Source organism: Sitophilus oryzae, unplaced genomic scaffold, assembly GCF_002938485.1.
Source record: "Sitophilus oryzae breed Bouriz unplaced genomic scaffold, Soryzae_2.0 scaffold_810_pilon_pilon, whole genome shotgun sequence".
Classification (NCBI taxonomy): Eukaryota; Metazoa; Arthropoda; class Insecta; order Coleoptera; family Curculionidae; genus Sitophilus; species Sitophilus oryzae.
Window position 1 is genome coordinate 2236456 of NW_022147429.1, and position 13578 is coordinate 2250033.

Here is a 13578-nt window from a genome sequence, read left to right on the forward strand (position 1 = left end):
TAAATTGTGCATTTGATTGTTGTAAAATATACAGGGTGTTCTATTTAAATTAATCGAGTTATTGCCGTTTAAGCTAGTAATTATTTAATATAATTTTTTTACACTCTGTATGAGGTAGTATTATTTTTATTATTGCAATACAATATCTGATCAATAGATAAACTTCAGTAAATATTTAGTATTAAAAACTTTGATACTCGTGGAGAAATGACGCTTTAATTTATTTTCTGCAATTTCACAAAATTGAAAATATTTCAAAAACGGTAAGGTTTAAGCTAATCAAATTTACCTTTATTTCAATCTTAGAATCTAAAAATGGAATAATATGCAGGGTGTTCCATTTAAAAAAATACAAATATAATATTTTTTACTTATTTGGGACACTCTGTATCTTGTAAAAATATTTTTAAATTGTAGCTCTAATAGTCCTCCAACGAACCCAAAACTTACAATTTGTAAAAATTTCATCGTTTAGCTACAATACTCCGTGTCGTGAACAACCCTGTATAACTAAAATCGAATCAGTGATTCAAAGAAAACAATTCCATAAATAACATTTAAAAAGATTGTCGGTGTACATTAACAATTTTACGGTACTTGATTTTTTACAAATTTAGCAAATCATTCACCATAATCATACATATTATCTGTCCACTTCACATGGTACAATACAAAGTAATCTAGTGTTAATTAATAGTTTTAGTCTAAGGGAGTATTAGATGGAAACATTTCAAGGGAATATTTTTTCCTGTATATAAAATCAAGGTATGTAAACATAATTTGTCAGTAATTTATTTGTAAAAAATTGAACTTGTCACAAAATGAAGGGAATATTTGTCTTGTGTTGCGTTCTTGTCTTATCGAGTGCAGTAAGTTCATAAAGATTTAATTAGTTTATCTTATAATGTGTTAATTACTGTTAAGTAATAGTAATACTGAACGGGTCAAAATAAAATTTTATATTTAAAAAAATTTAAAACCTGTCAGCTGTTTGTAGTGTTTTTTATATTAATATATTACTTTATATAGTTTGTTCAATGACAAAATCTTTGACAGTGATAGATGATAATTAATTAGAGTTTAATTTCAAAGTAGTTTATTTTATTTAAAAAAAAAATTGTTACAACTGGAACGCATAGCAGAACATTAATATATTTAAAATTTGAGTGGCAAGTGGCAAGTGATAACTTTAAAATATTTTGAAAAATGGTGAAGAAAAAACTGTATAAAACTGAGAAAATCTAATCGAGTTATTTTATTAAAATCAAATTACGTTATGTGTTAATAACAAAACAAACAAAAGAGTGCATTTTTAAACAAAACACTACATACCAAAAAAGAAATATAAAAAACTGTTTCTTAGTTCAAGCTTCTTACATCCTGCATTTATTATTACATTTATCAATATAACTTATGTACAAATAAAAAAATAATATTGCAAAGAAATAAATAAATACCACATAAATAAAACAAAATTTTTAATTAATAATAACACTTAAATTTTATACCTTAAAAGTTGGTTAATTAACTTTCTTATTTTTTTTAAACCAACACCTTTTCACATTATCTCGTGTGATGTTATTTTAAAGATACTCCAGTTTTTGGTACCATACAAGAGACGGTATACAAAATTTATTCGGGGATAATACAACACTCTGGCAAACTGTGTCTCTGGGCACCAAATATTAACTGGAAACTATAGTCTGGGTCAACACTTAATTTTCCCTCTAGTTTTCCTCCACTTAATTTTAAAAAACACGAAACACGTAATAACACAGTTCAAAATGCAAAATGCAAAATATTTATCATTTCTATTTGACGTAATTTGACACAAAATTATAACCTATAATTTGACAAGAGTTTGACAACTCTCAAAAATCTTAAGTCGAGTTCGTCGGCATCCATTTATCGATCATCGTTCCATCAAACCCTTATATATGTTGTGGCAGAAAAATATACAGTTACTTTCAAAATATTATTTCTTTTCAAATGTCACAAAAGTATTAATTTTTGCGACGTGATTGACAATATAAAAGTCATTTTAACGCCTAGGCATAAAAGTAAAGCACTTTAACGCCGAAGCATAAAAGTATGAAAATATATTATTAAAATGACATAAGTCTCAAATAACGTAACCATAGTTTCTCGATATATAATTACTCATGGTACAAAGAAAACTTGAAAACAAGGTATGATCGGTAGCGACTCCAATTTCGTTCAGTTTGCGCATATCGTCTGTGACGTCATATGCCATACAAAAAAATATCCTTATTGTTCAATTGCCACTAATAAAAAAAGACTTAAAATAAGGAAGAATTCGGACATAATCCCTAAAAAAAGTTATGTAAAATCATCGAGATTGACATTTGAAAAGTTATGACACATTATCATTATACACATTTATTATGTATCATCTGTTTGAAAATTTGAAATTGGCGCGTGGAGCTTGCCGACCAATAGTGCCGTTTATCACCTGTGACGTGGTGACCAACCTGCGCAATATCATACCTTGTTTTCTTTGTATCATGATAATTACTTACAAGGTATGAGTTTTAAATCTTTTTATATTATTTGGAACGTTTGAAATTGTTTAAAAAATTATTTGTGGCGTTTGAAAAAGATAGCATGCTCTATTCGGAGTAAAAATAACTTTTTGTGCTTCGGCTGTGTGTCAAACGTACAGTCTCACCACGAAAAGTGTCATTTTTTCTCCTAATAAAACAATATACTAGAAAGTTTTATGGTTTAAAGGGCTTCGTGAGTTAAAACATAATGATATTTTCAGTTTCTATAATTCTTGATCGAAAATAAACGGCGTCAGTGATGGCTATGAAATGAAGATCGCTGTCATTTTATATGTAAATTTATATGGGAAATGTCGTCGATCGTCATTTCCCAGCCAACTGGACGCCGTTTTTTTTTTCATATGGTACAAAGTTAAAACAAATTTGACTCTGATCTAGTTTTACGCTAAGAAATATTTATTTCGTGTAATAAAGATTTAAATGGTGTATTAAGTACATAGTACATAATATTTATTTAAATGTCAAATAATATTATTGAAGCAAGTGCCAAGTTTTATTTTTAATTAAGAACAAATTTAATCAAGAATGTATAAAAGTTTTGTTTTAAAAAAAAATTATCGTAAATTCGTAAAACCTCAATTTAGAATAAAATGATCTAAGAATGAAATAAAATGTTATAGCCCTGTGTCAAATCGAAATAAAGTAAGTGTATGTAACTTTTTTTAAATATTAATAATTATCAGTAATTAGCATTAATGTACCAACATATTGAAATAATAATATCTTTGTTAATACAGTTTAGAATCCTTAAAATAACAGCAAAAATAATCGAAAATCAACAATGAAATAATAGTGTGTAATAGTTTTGTTTAAATTTCTTAATCAGTTGACCCCTATTATAGTTCGCAAAAATCCGAGCTATATTATTACATTACTCTGAGGGAAATACCGCAAATAATCGATATTTTTTACTCCGCCCCTAATCACATGCTTCATTCCTTTAAAGCTTCACGATTTGTTCACCAGAGGCAGCACATTTTGTCGAGAGGTTGATCAACTTTAAGAATATATAAACAAGGATCAAACCAATAATATTGAAATATGATCTGTAATTTTTAAAATAAGCCAATAAAACTTAACCATTAACAGGCAGTTTTTTTTCCTTTAAAAATGTTAAATATTTTTTTCTTAAAAACGGTTAATGTTAGTTATAGAGTGTTTGATATCAAAATTCATAAAATTTTACAGATAATTGAAGTATGTAATTCTCTAAAAACTTTTAATTCACGCTCTGTCTGGGACACCCTGTATATAGAATGTTATACTTTATGAGACTCACACAGATTTTTTAATGAATTCATTACCCGCCCATACACGCAAAGGATTTTTAAGCGATCCATCGGTCCCGCAATCCACATATTATGACATTCCGTATCCACAGATCCGGTCGTTCAGAGTACAAGTATTTTGGTATTCACAAAAGCGCATATCAGGTATAAAGATACTTTATCAGGTTAGAACTCACAATAATCAGGACTGTCACATATCCGATACCTCTCCGCGTTGGTCCACTAACGCACAGATATTAATGAGAGGTAAAGACCATGGCGGCACAAACCTTTTAAAAATCCCTTGCGTGTATGGGGTATGGGCGGCTATTTACATAATATATAGAAGAATTTAAATAAAACCTGCTATACACGGTCCAATTCGGTTGGAAGGTTGGGTCGATTTAGTCGGGTTGAGTAAAAAATGGGGTTCTTGTGTAGGCTTGTCATCTGAATACATCAGGTCCTAGTTGGATATGAGCAAACTCCAGAGCAGACCGATCTTTTTCTCTTAAGCCTCTTTTTAACCTATAATCTTCGTTCGTTTTTATCGATATAATAATAGATAACAATTAATTATGCGAGAGTAAGACCGATTAATTTTATTTTTTGATAAAATAGGAGCTATGTGTAATTGCGTACCTATAGAAAGCGAAATTCAACTGATTATAACAGAGATATTTATTGCAAAATAAGGTTGATTTGAGACAATATCTTGTTTCTATCATTTCTACAGCATCTTTAAGTTCTGGTGGGGGTAGCAACGTAAAAGTAGTCATCACTATGGTCGCTGACTTTCGCGCCTTAACTAAATTCAACGGAGTAGAGGAAGTGAAGGTGTTTTGGAATAGTGGTTATAAAAAAAATAAAAAAAATAAATGTTGATTATTTTGAATAAAATAAATAGCGTGCCTTAGAGCAACATATCTTGTATGTCATACGAAAGTTTTAAAGTATTTAAAGTAATTTAAATGTATTTTTTTACTCATGAGAAAACAGTGCAAAAATTCACAGTCCTTTACAAAGATGCAACCGGGGGGCATTGAAAATGATGAATAAAAACGTAAAAATATGATTAGTGTTAATATGAGTGTATTACATACATATGTTTAAATAACGAACTTAACAAAAAACAACAGATTTAAAGATTCACTGAAAAAGTAGTAATGTTAACATTAAATATAACATTATCAATAGTATCCAAATATTTATGAAAAGAGAAAATTAAATAGAATAATTACAAAAATCGCACACATATACGTTCTGGAGTCATATCCGACACTTGTGCATGTGAGGCACTGATCCCACTATTCTCCCCATGTGCCTTTCCTTCGCAGAAGAAAAAACATAATAGTTTACTTTGGGTTTTTCTTATTAGCGATGCTGAACTATATCTATAACTGTGATACGCAAACGCAGAAGGAAATATGAAAAAATTATTTCATTTGCGCATGCGCTGCAGAGTTCTAGAAGGGTTCATAATCGGAAATAACAAGTACCGGAACAAAGCTACAGTCTCTTGCGGCTATTTATTTCAATCAAATTCTGGAGCGAGTTCTGAGAAGATCGAAATAATTCAGCTTGCATTAGATTCACTATTCGTTCTTGTCTTCTGATTTTTGCCCCTATTACCTATATCTCTCCTACAATTAAGACCGGATTAAGAAAAATCAATCGACACCAGACACTTTATATGTTAAAATCCATCAAGTATGTTGAGCTACAGTGCGTGTCAAAGAAATTTACATACATTATAGGATCCAAAAACAGCAAGAAGACATTGATTTGGACTATTCCAAATTAGCAATATGAAGACCTAGGCTATAATCCATAAAAAATATATATATGCATTAAGATATTGAAAATATACATTTAACAAATTAAAATATAAACCAATGCTTACCTGAAGACCCTCAATCAAAGTTAATTTAAATCACAAATCAGGGCAATGATTGCCGATTTAATTTCCACTAAAAAAGTTTTTGTCACGTCACAATTATTTGTTCACATATTTTTGTTCTGCACCATAAATTTAAATAACTACAAAATCTGTTGTCCACTAAATACAAGCCGAACTAGTAGTTTATGCCATATTTAAACAAATAGAGCCACGCATAGCTCCAACAAGTGAGTATTCCAAATTCCCAACAGTATTCCGAATTACCCTCATTTCCTCTAAACAAGAAATTTTAAATTGAAAAAAGTTATTTATCTTTTACTGATTTTGAAGTAAATGAACAATTTTCGAATTCTATCCAGTTTTTTTCATTTTGAAAATAAAATATTATACATTTTTTTCTTTTGATTTTTTTCTTTTAAAGCCGAGGTGATTAACCCCTCTTTCACTCATTCTACATTCTGCTGTAATTTTGTAGCCATCTAATCTAATATCAGTGCTTTCTAAGGTGTTTGAAAAGCTTATTTACAGACAAATTATTGACTATTTCATTGGAAACAACCTGTCACCCAAACTGTAGTCAGGTTTTCGTAAAGGATACAGTACAGCCACGGCTTTGCTAAAAGTGCTGGATGACATCTTACTAGCAGCAGACAAGGGAGAAATATCTGCCCTAGTATTACTAGATTACAGCAAAACATTTGATTTACAGCAAATTGATTACAGCAAAGCAACTTAACCCTCAACCACGCTCTGCTTTGTGCCAAGTTGAGCCATTTCGGATTCAAACTTAAAACTATCCAGCCATTGGTATTGGATAACATAAAGTCAATGCCTTTGGAAGTTGATAGGCGGGTCCATCAGGGATCACTTTTGGGTCCCCTTTTCTTCATCAATTTTACAGCAGATATGTCAATTGTTTTAAAGAGTGTAATAGGTACAGATACGCAGATGACACGCAAATACAAATTTCATTTTCACAATCTGATGCAGTGGAAGCCTGAAGGAGACTTGAATGAATGTCTAGAATCCGTCTCTAAATATTCGCAAAATCACGGCCTAAAACTGAACCCAAATAAGTCGGCTATTATATACTTTGGACCAGCGAAGAATTGGGCAGCTGTCAATAAATGGAGTAAGAATCCATATTGTTGACGAGTACAAAAATTTGGGTGTAGTGTTCGACAGCACACTTCGATTTCGTATTCAAGTATCAAAAGTTCTCCAAAAAGCCTATATTAATCTCCGCAACATCTATAAAAGCAAAGATGTTCTGAACTTTGGGCTAACAAAAAATTATGCGAAGCACTTGTCTTAAAGTCATTTGAATTACTGTAATTTTGTATATGGACCTTGTTTGCATGTTTCAACCAAATTCAAATTACAAAAAGTTCAGAACTCTTGCATTCGTTTTATTTACAACCTGAAACGTAGTGATCACGTGAGCCACAAACTTCGTGATCTAAAGTGGCTAAATATATTGGATCGACAAAAACTTCATTTTGCTTGATTCCTGCATAAAATAATTAAATCTGAGAAGCCTTCATATTTGTTTGAAAAACTAACACGTAGGGACCATATTCATCCACGCGAAACTCGATTTAATACGCACTATCAAATACCCAAAATTAATAAAGCCATGCCCCAGAGCTGCTTTTCATATGCATCAGTTAAACTGCTTAACCAATATCACATTATCAGTCAATCAAAGAATATCTCGTTTTGCACATTTAAATCAAAATTTAAAAAGCCTCTTTCACAGATAAATAACTAGGTGGCTCTTTTTGTTTGTTTTTTTTTGTCTTTTTTCGTAGTATATTATGATAGGTAGATAATATCGTGAAACTTTTTATTTGTGTTTTAATCTTATAATTGTATTTTTTTTAATGCTCGGTTAAACTAACAACTCAGCTGAATGTCGCCGAGTTAAAAATAAAGGCGTTTTTATTTATTTATTTATTATCTTTTTCTAATTTATTTTAATTCTTTTTTGAAACTTTCATAACAGTCAAATTTTTAAATGTGGCACATTTTTACTTTTCAGGATATGACACCCGAACAACGAACAAAAATGTTCAACTTCCAAAACCAATGTATGCAAGAAACTGGAGCTACTGACGAAATGATCATGAGAGCCTTTGGAGGTGATTTTCCCGACACACCAGTTTTTAAGGAGCATTTAGTGTGCGTGGGTAAGAAAGGTGGCGTAATCGACGAACAAGGAAACTACCATCAAGAAATTCTAAAGAAAGGCTTGATGATGTTTGTCAATGACGAGCCAAGGGTTGACGCCATGTTGGATAAGTGCCACGTAGTAATGGAAACAACTCAAGACACTGCTTATCATATGGCAAAGTGTTTGTATGAAGAACATTTTGGAATGTAATATATTTTAAGGCAATCTTGTACTGTGTAAATATTAATCTAAAATATATGCTATATAATAAGGTGTATAAAATGTAAAATATAGTTGATGCATGTGCTGATGGTTTTTATTTTTTTCCTTATCTATCTAAATGTATAACCACAAGTACCGTAGGGTTGAAAGCGTCAGGTTGACTAGGAAATGATAATGGGTGAGCAAAGATTACATCAAGACCATGCTATGATCTTGGTCTTGAAGGGTCTTATCTTGGTCTTGCAATTTTTTGATGGATTTTAATTAGAGGCAATTTCTACATAGAAAAGCAAATGAAGATTTAAAGAAAAGAAGATTTTTTTTTATTGCAGTGCAGTGGCGAAATACCCATAAAGGATTTTTCTGGGGAAATCTTTCTTATTAATCTGAAGAAAATAATTATTTTTCAATATGAAGTACTAATTCACTTGTTGAAGTATCTCCATGTAGTATATCATCTATTTCATATTTGTCATTTAATCGTATCATTTATTATACAGGGTGGTCCGAACTGTGTACTGGAAACCGTGGCAGCACATTCTGCTGTTAAAAATAAGTAAAAAGGTTCGTATAAATGTTTCTAAAATGCTTAGTTTCGGAGATACAGGGTGTAGAAGTTTCATTTTCATTTCGTTTTTTTCTAAATAATTTCTAAAGAAACGTAAATATTTGGATGAAAATTGGTGTTTGGGAGTTTTTTGACATGAGAAATTTGATTTTGATATCATAATGACACCTACTAATAGGGGGCATGTCTAACATGTGTTTTAACAGTTTTGAAGCGTAATCACTTTTTGTCCGTATCTGTATAAAACTACCGAGGAAAAAATATACATCTCTGTGACTTTTCACGCAAAACATATCTCTTTGTAAAAATCGCTACGAGCAACCGTTCTCAAGATATTTAGAATGGGAATAGTCAATACATGTTAATATTGAGTAAAAATAAACACGTTGAGTACCTACAGTACATCTGTCCGTTCTGTGGCTACGGGGTATCCGTGAGAGGGGAAACGATATTCTCCCGATGTTTTTCGTAAAAAATTAGACGACACGTCCCATCAATAAAAATTCGACAAATTTGCAAGTAGCCAATAAAATGAGTGTACGTACTCACGTGTGTGTGACGTACTCGTCAAGTCGATGTATAAAATATATTGCTGTTTATTTAAATGTTTTTTGTCCGCAATCCTTTCATAGACACAGATCCAGCAGACAAACTGTAGATAGTTGTTATTTCACTGAAATAATAAATTTGGGAAGTTTTTATTTCTTTTTAATTAATGATAAATTTTTCTGCAAAAAATGATGATAAAACAGTTTCTATTGAACTTTTGGCACAAAAACATTTCAAAGTTATAATTTCAGTCTAATAACTATTTAGTCCACATGTTTAATTTATGTCAATGATGACAAGTATTGATAATTTCCATTCCAAATATCTTGAAAAATATTACTCGTAGCAATTTTTACCAAGAGACTTTTTTTTACGTAAAAAAAGTTGTAAATGTATAATTTTTTACTCAGTAGTTTTATACAGGTACGGACGAAAAGTTATTACTCTTCATACCAGTTAAAAATGTGGGTGGCGCTCTCTACTAGTAGGAGTAATATTGACATCAAAATCAAATTTTTCATGTTAAAAAACTACTACCAATTTTCATCCAAATATTGATGTTACTTCAGAAATTATTTGGAAAAAATTGAAATAAAAATGACACTTCTACACCCTGTATCTCCGAAACCAAGCATTTTAGGACATATATTTATACGAACTTTTTTACTTATTTTTATCTGCAGAATATGCTGCCGAAGTTTCCGGAATATAGATCGGACCACCCTGTATACTTATATGATGCCCATCATACACACAGCCAAAATTATTGCATAATGCAAAAAATGGAGATATAATAAAAAATAACATTTGGGCATCTTTAAACCGGCCAGGACAAGACACTAAAAACATTAGACGATCGAATTTATTTTTCCAAAGCTCGATTTAAAAATTTGTTTTAAACATAACCATGGCACCCTAGATTGAAATTTAAAAAAAACAGTTTTGTTTTAAGTGAAAGTGTCGAAAGTTGACATATGATATATTATTCTATTCAGAGTGTCATTTTCTATCAAATAAAGTAAAAAAAAAATACCGAGGGTGCCATTTATAAATAAAAAGTTATAGAAATTTCCGCTGAAACAAGAAGTGACCGAAAAGGATTACGTCCTTTTCAATTATTCCTATTATTAACTATTATTCCTAATTTATGTCACACACTAACATAACAAATCTCGTTTTTATAATAATAATAATAGCTCCCGTATATAGCGTTTAACGCCTTGAGAGTAGCAAGGTACAGCTTGCCATACTAGAGCCGTTCGGTATACAAGGAAGGTAATGTGGCTAGCACTACGCTTCAACCGCCTATTATTACCTCAGGATTGTGAATCCCAAGTACTCATTTAAGGCTGAGTCGACCTAGGTACCCAAACAATTTTTATTTTAATAAAAATAGTCGGCTGATGCAATGCCGGGTGTGGGAATCGAACCCACTACCTTGAGATTGGTAGACGAGGGCCTGTACGCCACCGGGCACCTTACCCCAATCAAGTAACCTTTGTGCCAAATTTGGTGTTTCTAGACTAAGCGGTTTTGACTGTGCGTTGATGCTTAAAACTTATAAGCACTGAGATTTAGATATGTTACGGACAAATATGTAAAGCTAGATTTATAAACTCGGCAGTTGAAGTTCAGTTGACGTTCAAAATGTTCAATACTATAAAATGAATGCATTTATAAAGTCAGTTCGTCGAAAAGTTGGCTGTTCATTTTACGTTCAGGGGAGTTTAGAGATCAATATTTAAGTTGCGCAAACCAAACTGTATCAATAAACTGTAAAGTCTAAACAGAAATCGTTTGAGCACTTCAAAAATTTGGTTTTTACGTTACCACGGTTTTAGATAGTTACATTTACTGGTTAGTATTTAACGTCACAATTTGTTTATCAAGTATGTATTTAATTGTTAGGTGATTTTTTTTAAAATAGTTTAATATTATATTTGTTTATACAGTACCTACTTGTTTCAGAAATATTTATATAGTTTTAATACAAAGCCAAAAACAATTCAGAAATGTTTAATGCAGTTACGCTTATGTCTTCTTTTTAGGTTATTTAAATAGCACCAACTAACTGAATATGTTCAACCATCAACCTAAAAAAGGCTAAATAAAAACACTATATCACCACAATACACCAAAACACTTTTTGTGTATTGTGGTGATTTAGTGTTTTTATTTTGCTGTTTAACACCAAAGGTTCCAACCCTCAACTGTAATCTAAAAAAGGCTTATGACAGCTGCACCCTACCTATGCTTATGTATGATGCTTACGTATTGCTTAAAAACTATGGCAACTGCCCGAAAAACCGTAGAACAACTACGAGTTGCACAAAGAACCATGGAGAGAATCATGTTTAGAAGTCACCGTGAGAGAAAACATACGGAACACCCACATATGTATGTCGAAAACTTTGGGCCTTAAACTGAACATCGATAAAACAAAAATCATGTGCACTCCCTCAGAAAATCATAACAGCGCTATAAAAATCGGAGAAGAACTGTTGGAATATGTATCGGAATTTAATTACCTCGGCAGTTTGATTTCGGAAAAGGCAAATATCGACTCTGAAATTCAGCACAGAATCAGCAGCGCCTCAAGAGCATTCTGGAAATTAAAAGACAGGGTTTTCTACAATCATGACTTGAGCACAAAAACGAAACTTGCAGTGTATCGAGCAGTAATAATCCCCACCATGTTAAATGGAAACGAAACCTGGGTGCCGTACCGCCGGCACACGAGCGCATTAAAGAAATTGACACCTTGACAACTTTTAAGAATCAAATGGTACCACCATGTCTCAAACGTATCAGTCCTTAAAAAAGCAAGCTGCGAGAGCGCTGAACTAATGATTACTAAATCTCGCTTAAGATGTGCTGGCGACGTATGCAGGATGCAAGAAGAGCGCCTACCGAAATATCTTCTTTACGGTGAACTTGTAGAGGGTAAGAGGAAACCGGGTGGACAACTCAAAAGATACAAGGATGTTGTTCATGAAAACTTAAAGGGGATAAGTATGCAGCATCAGTGGGAGGAAGCAGCGCACAATAGAACGCAATGGAGGAGAATTGTAAATTTAGTTAATAACGACAACCAAAAAGTATAGAGGCAGCAAAGTAATGAGATTCTTGAATGTCCGGAGTGCGGAAGAGATATAACATCACGTATCGGGCTTTTCAGTCACAGGAAAGCTCATGACAGGAAACGCCTTGCGTAACCATCTTTTGAGGCGTGTCAAATACTCGTCAGCGAGTAATGGCTGTAGTAGTAGTAGTATGTCAAAAAACAAAAGTAATAGATATTGTTAAAAGAGTAACCAGTCCGAAGTGGCAATGGATCGAACAATCGTGACAAGACAGGATACAGACCGACCGATGGCCACAAATAGTCATACTATGGAGACCTAGGGAAACAACAAGAAGTGTAGGCTAACCGAAAAAGAGATGGGTCGATAACGTCAGAACAGTGGCAGGAAGACAATGGATGATATTAACTAGAGATGCGAACCATGGAAAAATCTAGAAGAGGCCTATATCCAACACTGGATGGAACCAGGCTGAGAAAGGATAACAGAAACTGAATGTGTAAATGGCTGTTTAGACTCTCAGATTTGCGCCAAAAAATTGTTACCCAAGTAAATGACGTTTAGAGCTAGACCTCGCCAAAAGTATCATCGATTGCTATTCCCCAGTCGTCTTTGACGCCGTGTTTTTTGGATCATCTGGTATTTCTTGTTAACTTTATCACTCTTCTAGTATATTTCCAGAAAAAAAAAATATTGATTTGGGCAAAAATATTGAACTGGAATTGTGTATAAAAAATTTAGAAAAATAACTGATTAATAGGTAAAAATAATAGAAAAATATCATTTATTAATATAAAATAATTTCTTAATTGATTTTATTAAATAATTTATGCCTGAACTGGATTAAAAAATAAATTTTTGCACATTTACAGTTTATTGCATATCACCATAACCCTGTATTATAAATTTTGTAATATATAAAATATTTTGTATTTCATTTATGTTTATTTATGATATACCGTATGATCGAAAAAAAACGGCGTCCAGTTGGCTTGGAAATGACGATCGATGACATTTCCCATATAATTTTATATATAAAATGACAGCGATCTTCATTTCATAGCCATCGTTGACGCCGTTTTTATTCGATCATACGGTATTGTCTTATAACATCTATTACTGTAAGTTTCAAAAATAAAAATATACTGTCGTTTTTTTTACATCTCCGATGGCGATATCATTACAGATATTCTATTGAAGCGATATTCCCTGCCAGAATTGGAGTTATAA

At 32.0% G+C, this 13578-nt stretch overlaps 2 protein-coding genes across 2 annotated transcripts in view; one reads left to right on the forward strand and one right to left on the reverse strand.

Annotated features, from left to right (window-relative positions):
• The window catches only part of LOC115889082 (inactive dipeptidyl peptidase 10), a 259451-nt gene that overhangs the window by 155217 nt on the left and 90656 nt on the right, over positions 1–13578 (reverse strand). The gene's annotated exons all lie outside the window — the stretch shown is intronic.
• Positions 786–8228, forward strand: LOC115888975 (general odorant-binding protein 19d). The gene is made up of 2 exons (XM_030908867.1): positions 786–869; positions 7795–8228. Exons 1-2 carry the CDS (start codon positions 822–824, stop codon positions 8134–8136), a joined length of 390 nt encoding a protein of 129 aa, XP_030764727.1. The 5' UTR covers positions 786–821; the 3' UTR covers positions 8137–8228.

Excerpts from the sequence above, each read along its gene's own strand:
- LOC115888975 (XM_030908867.1), top strand. The coding sequence starts at position 822 with ATGAAGGGAATATTTGTCTTGTGTTGCGTTCTTGTCTTATCGAGTGCA. Across the intron at positions 870-7,794 it reads TTCTTGTCTTATCGAGTGCA|GATATGACACCCGAACAACG; the intron begins GTAAGTTCATAA and ends TTTACTTTTCAG.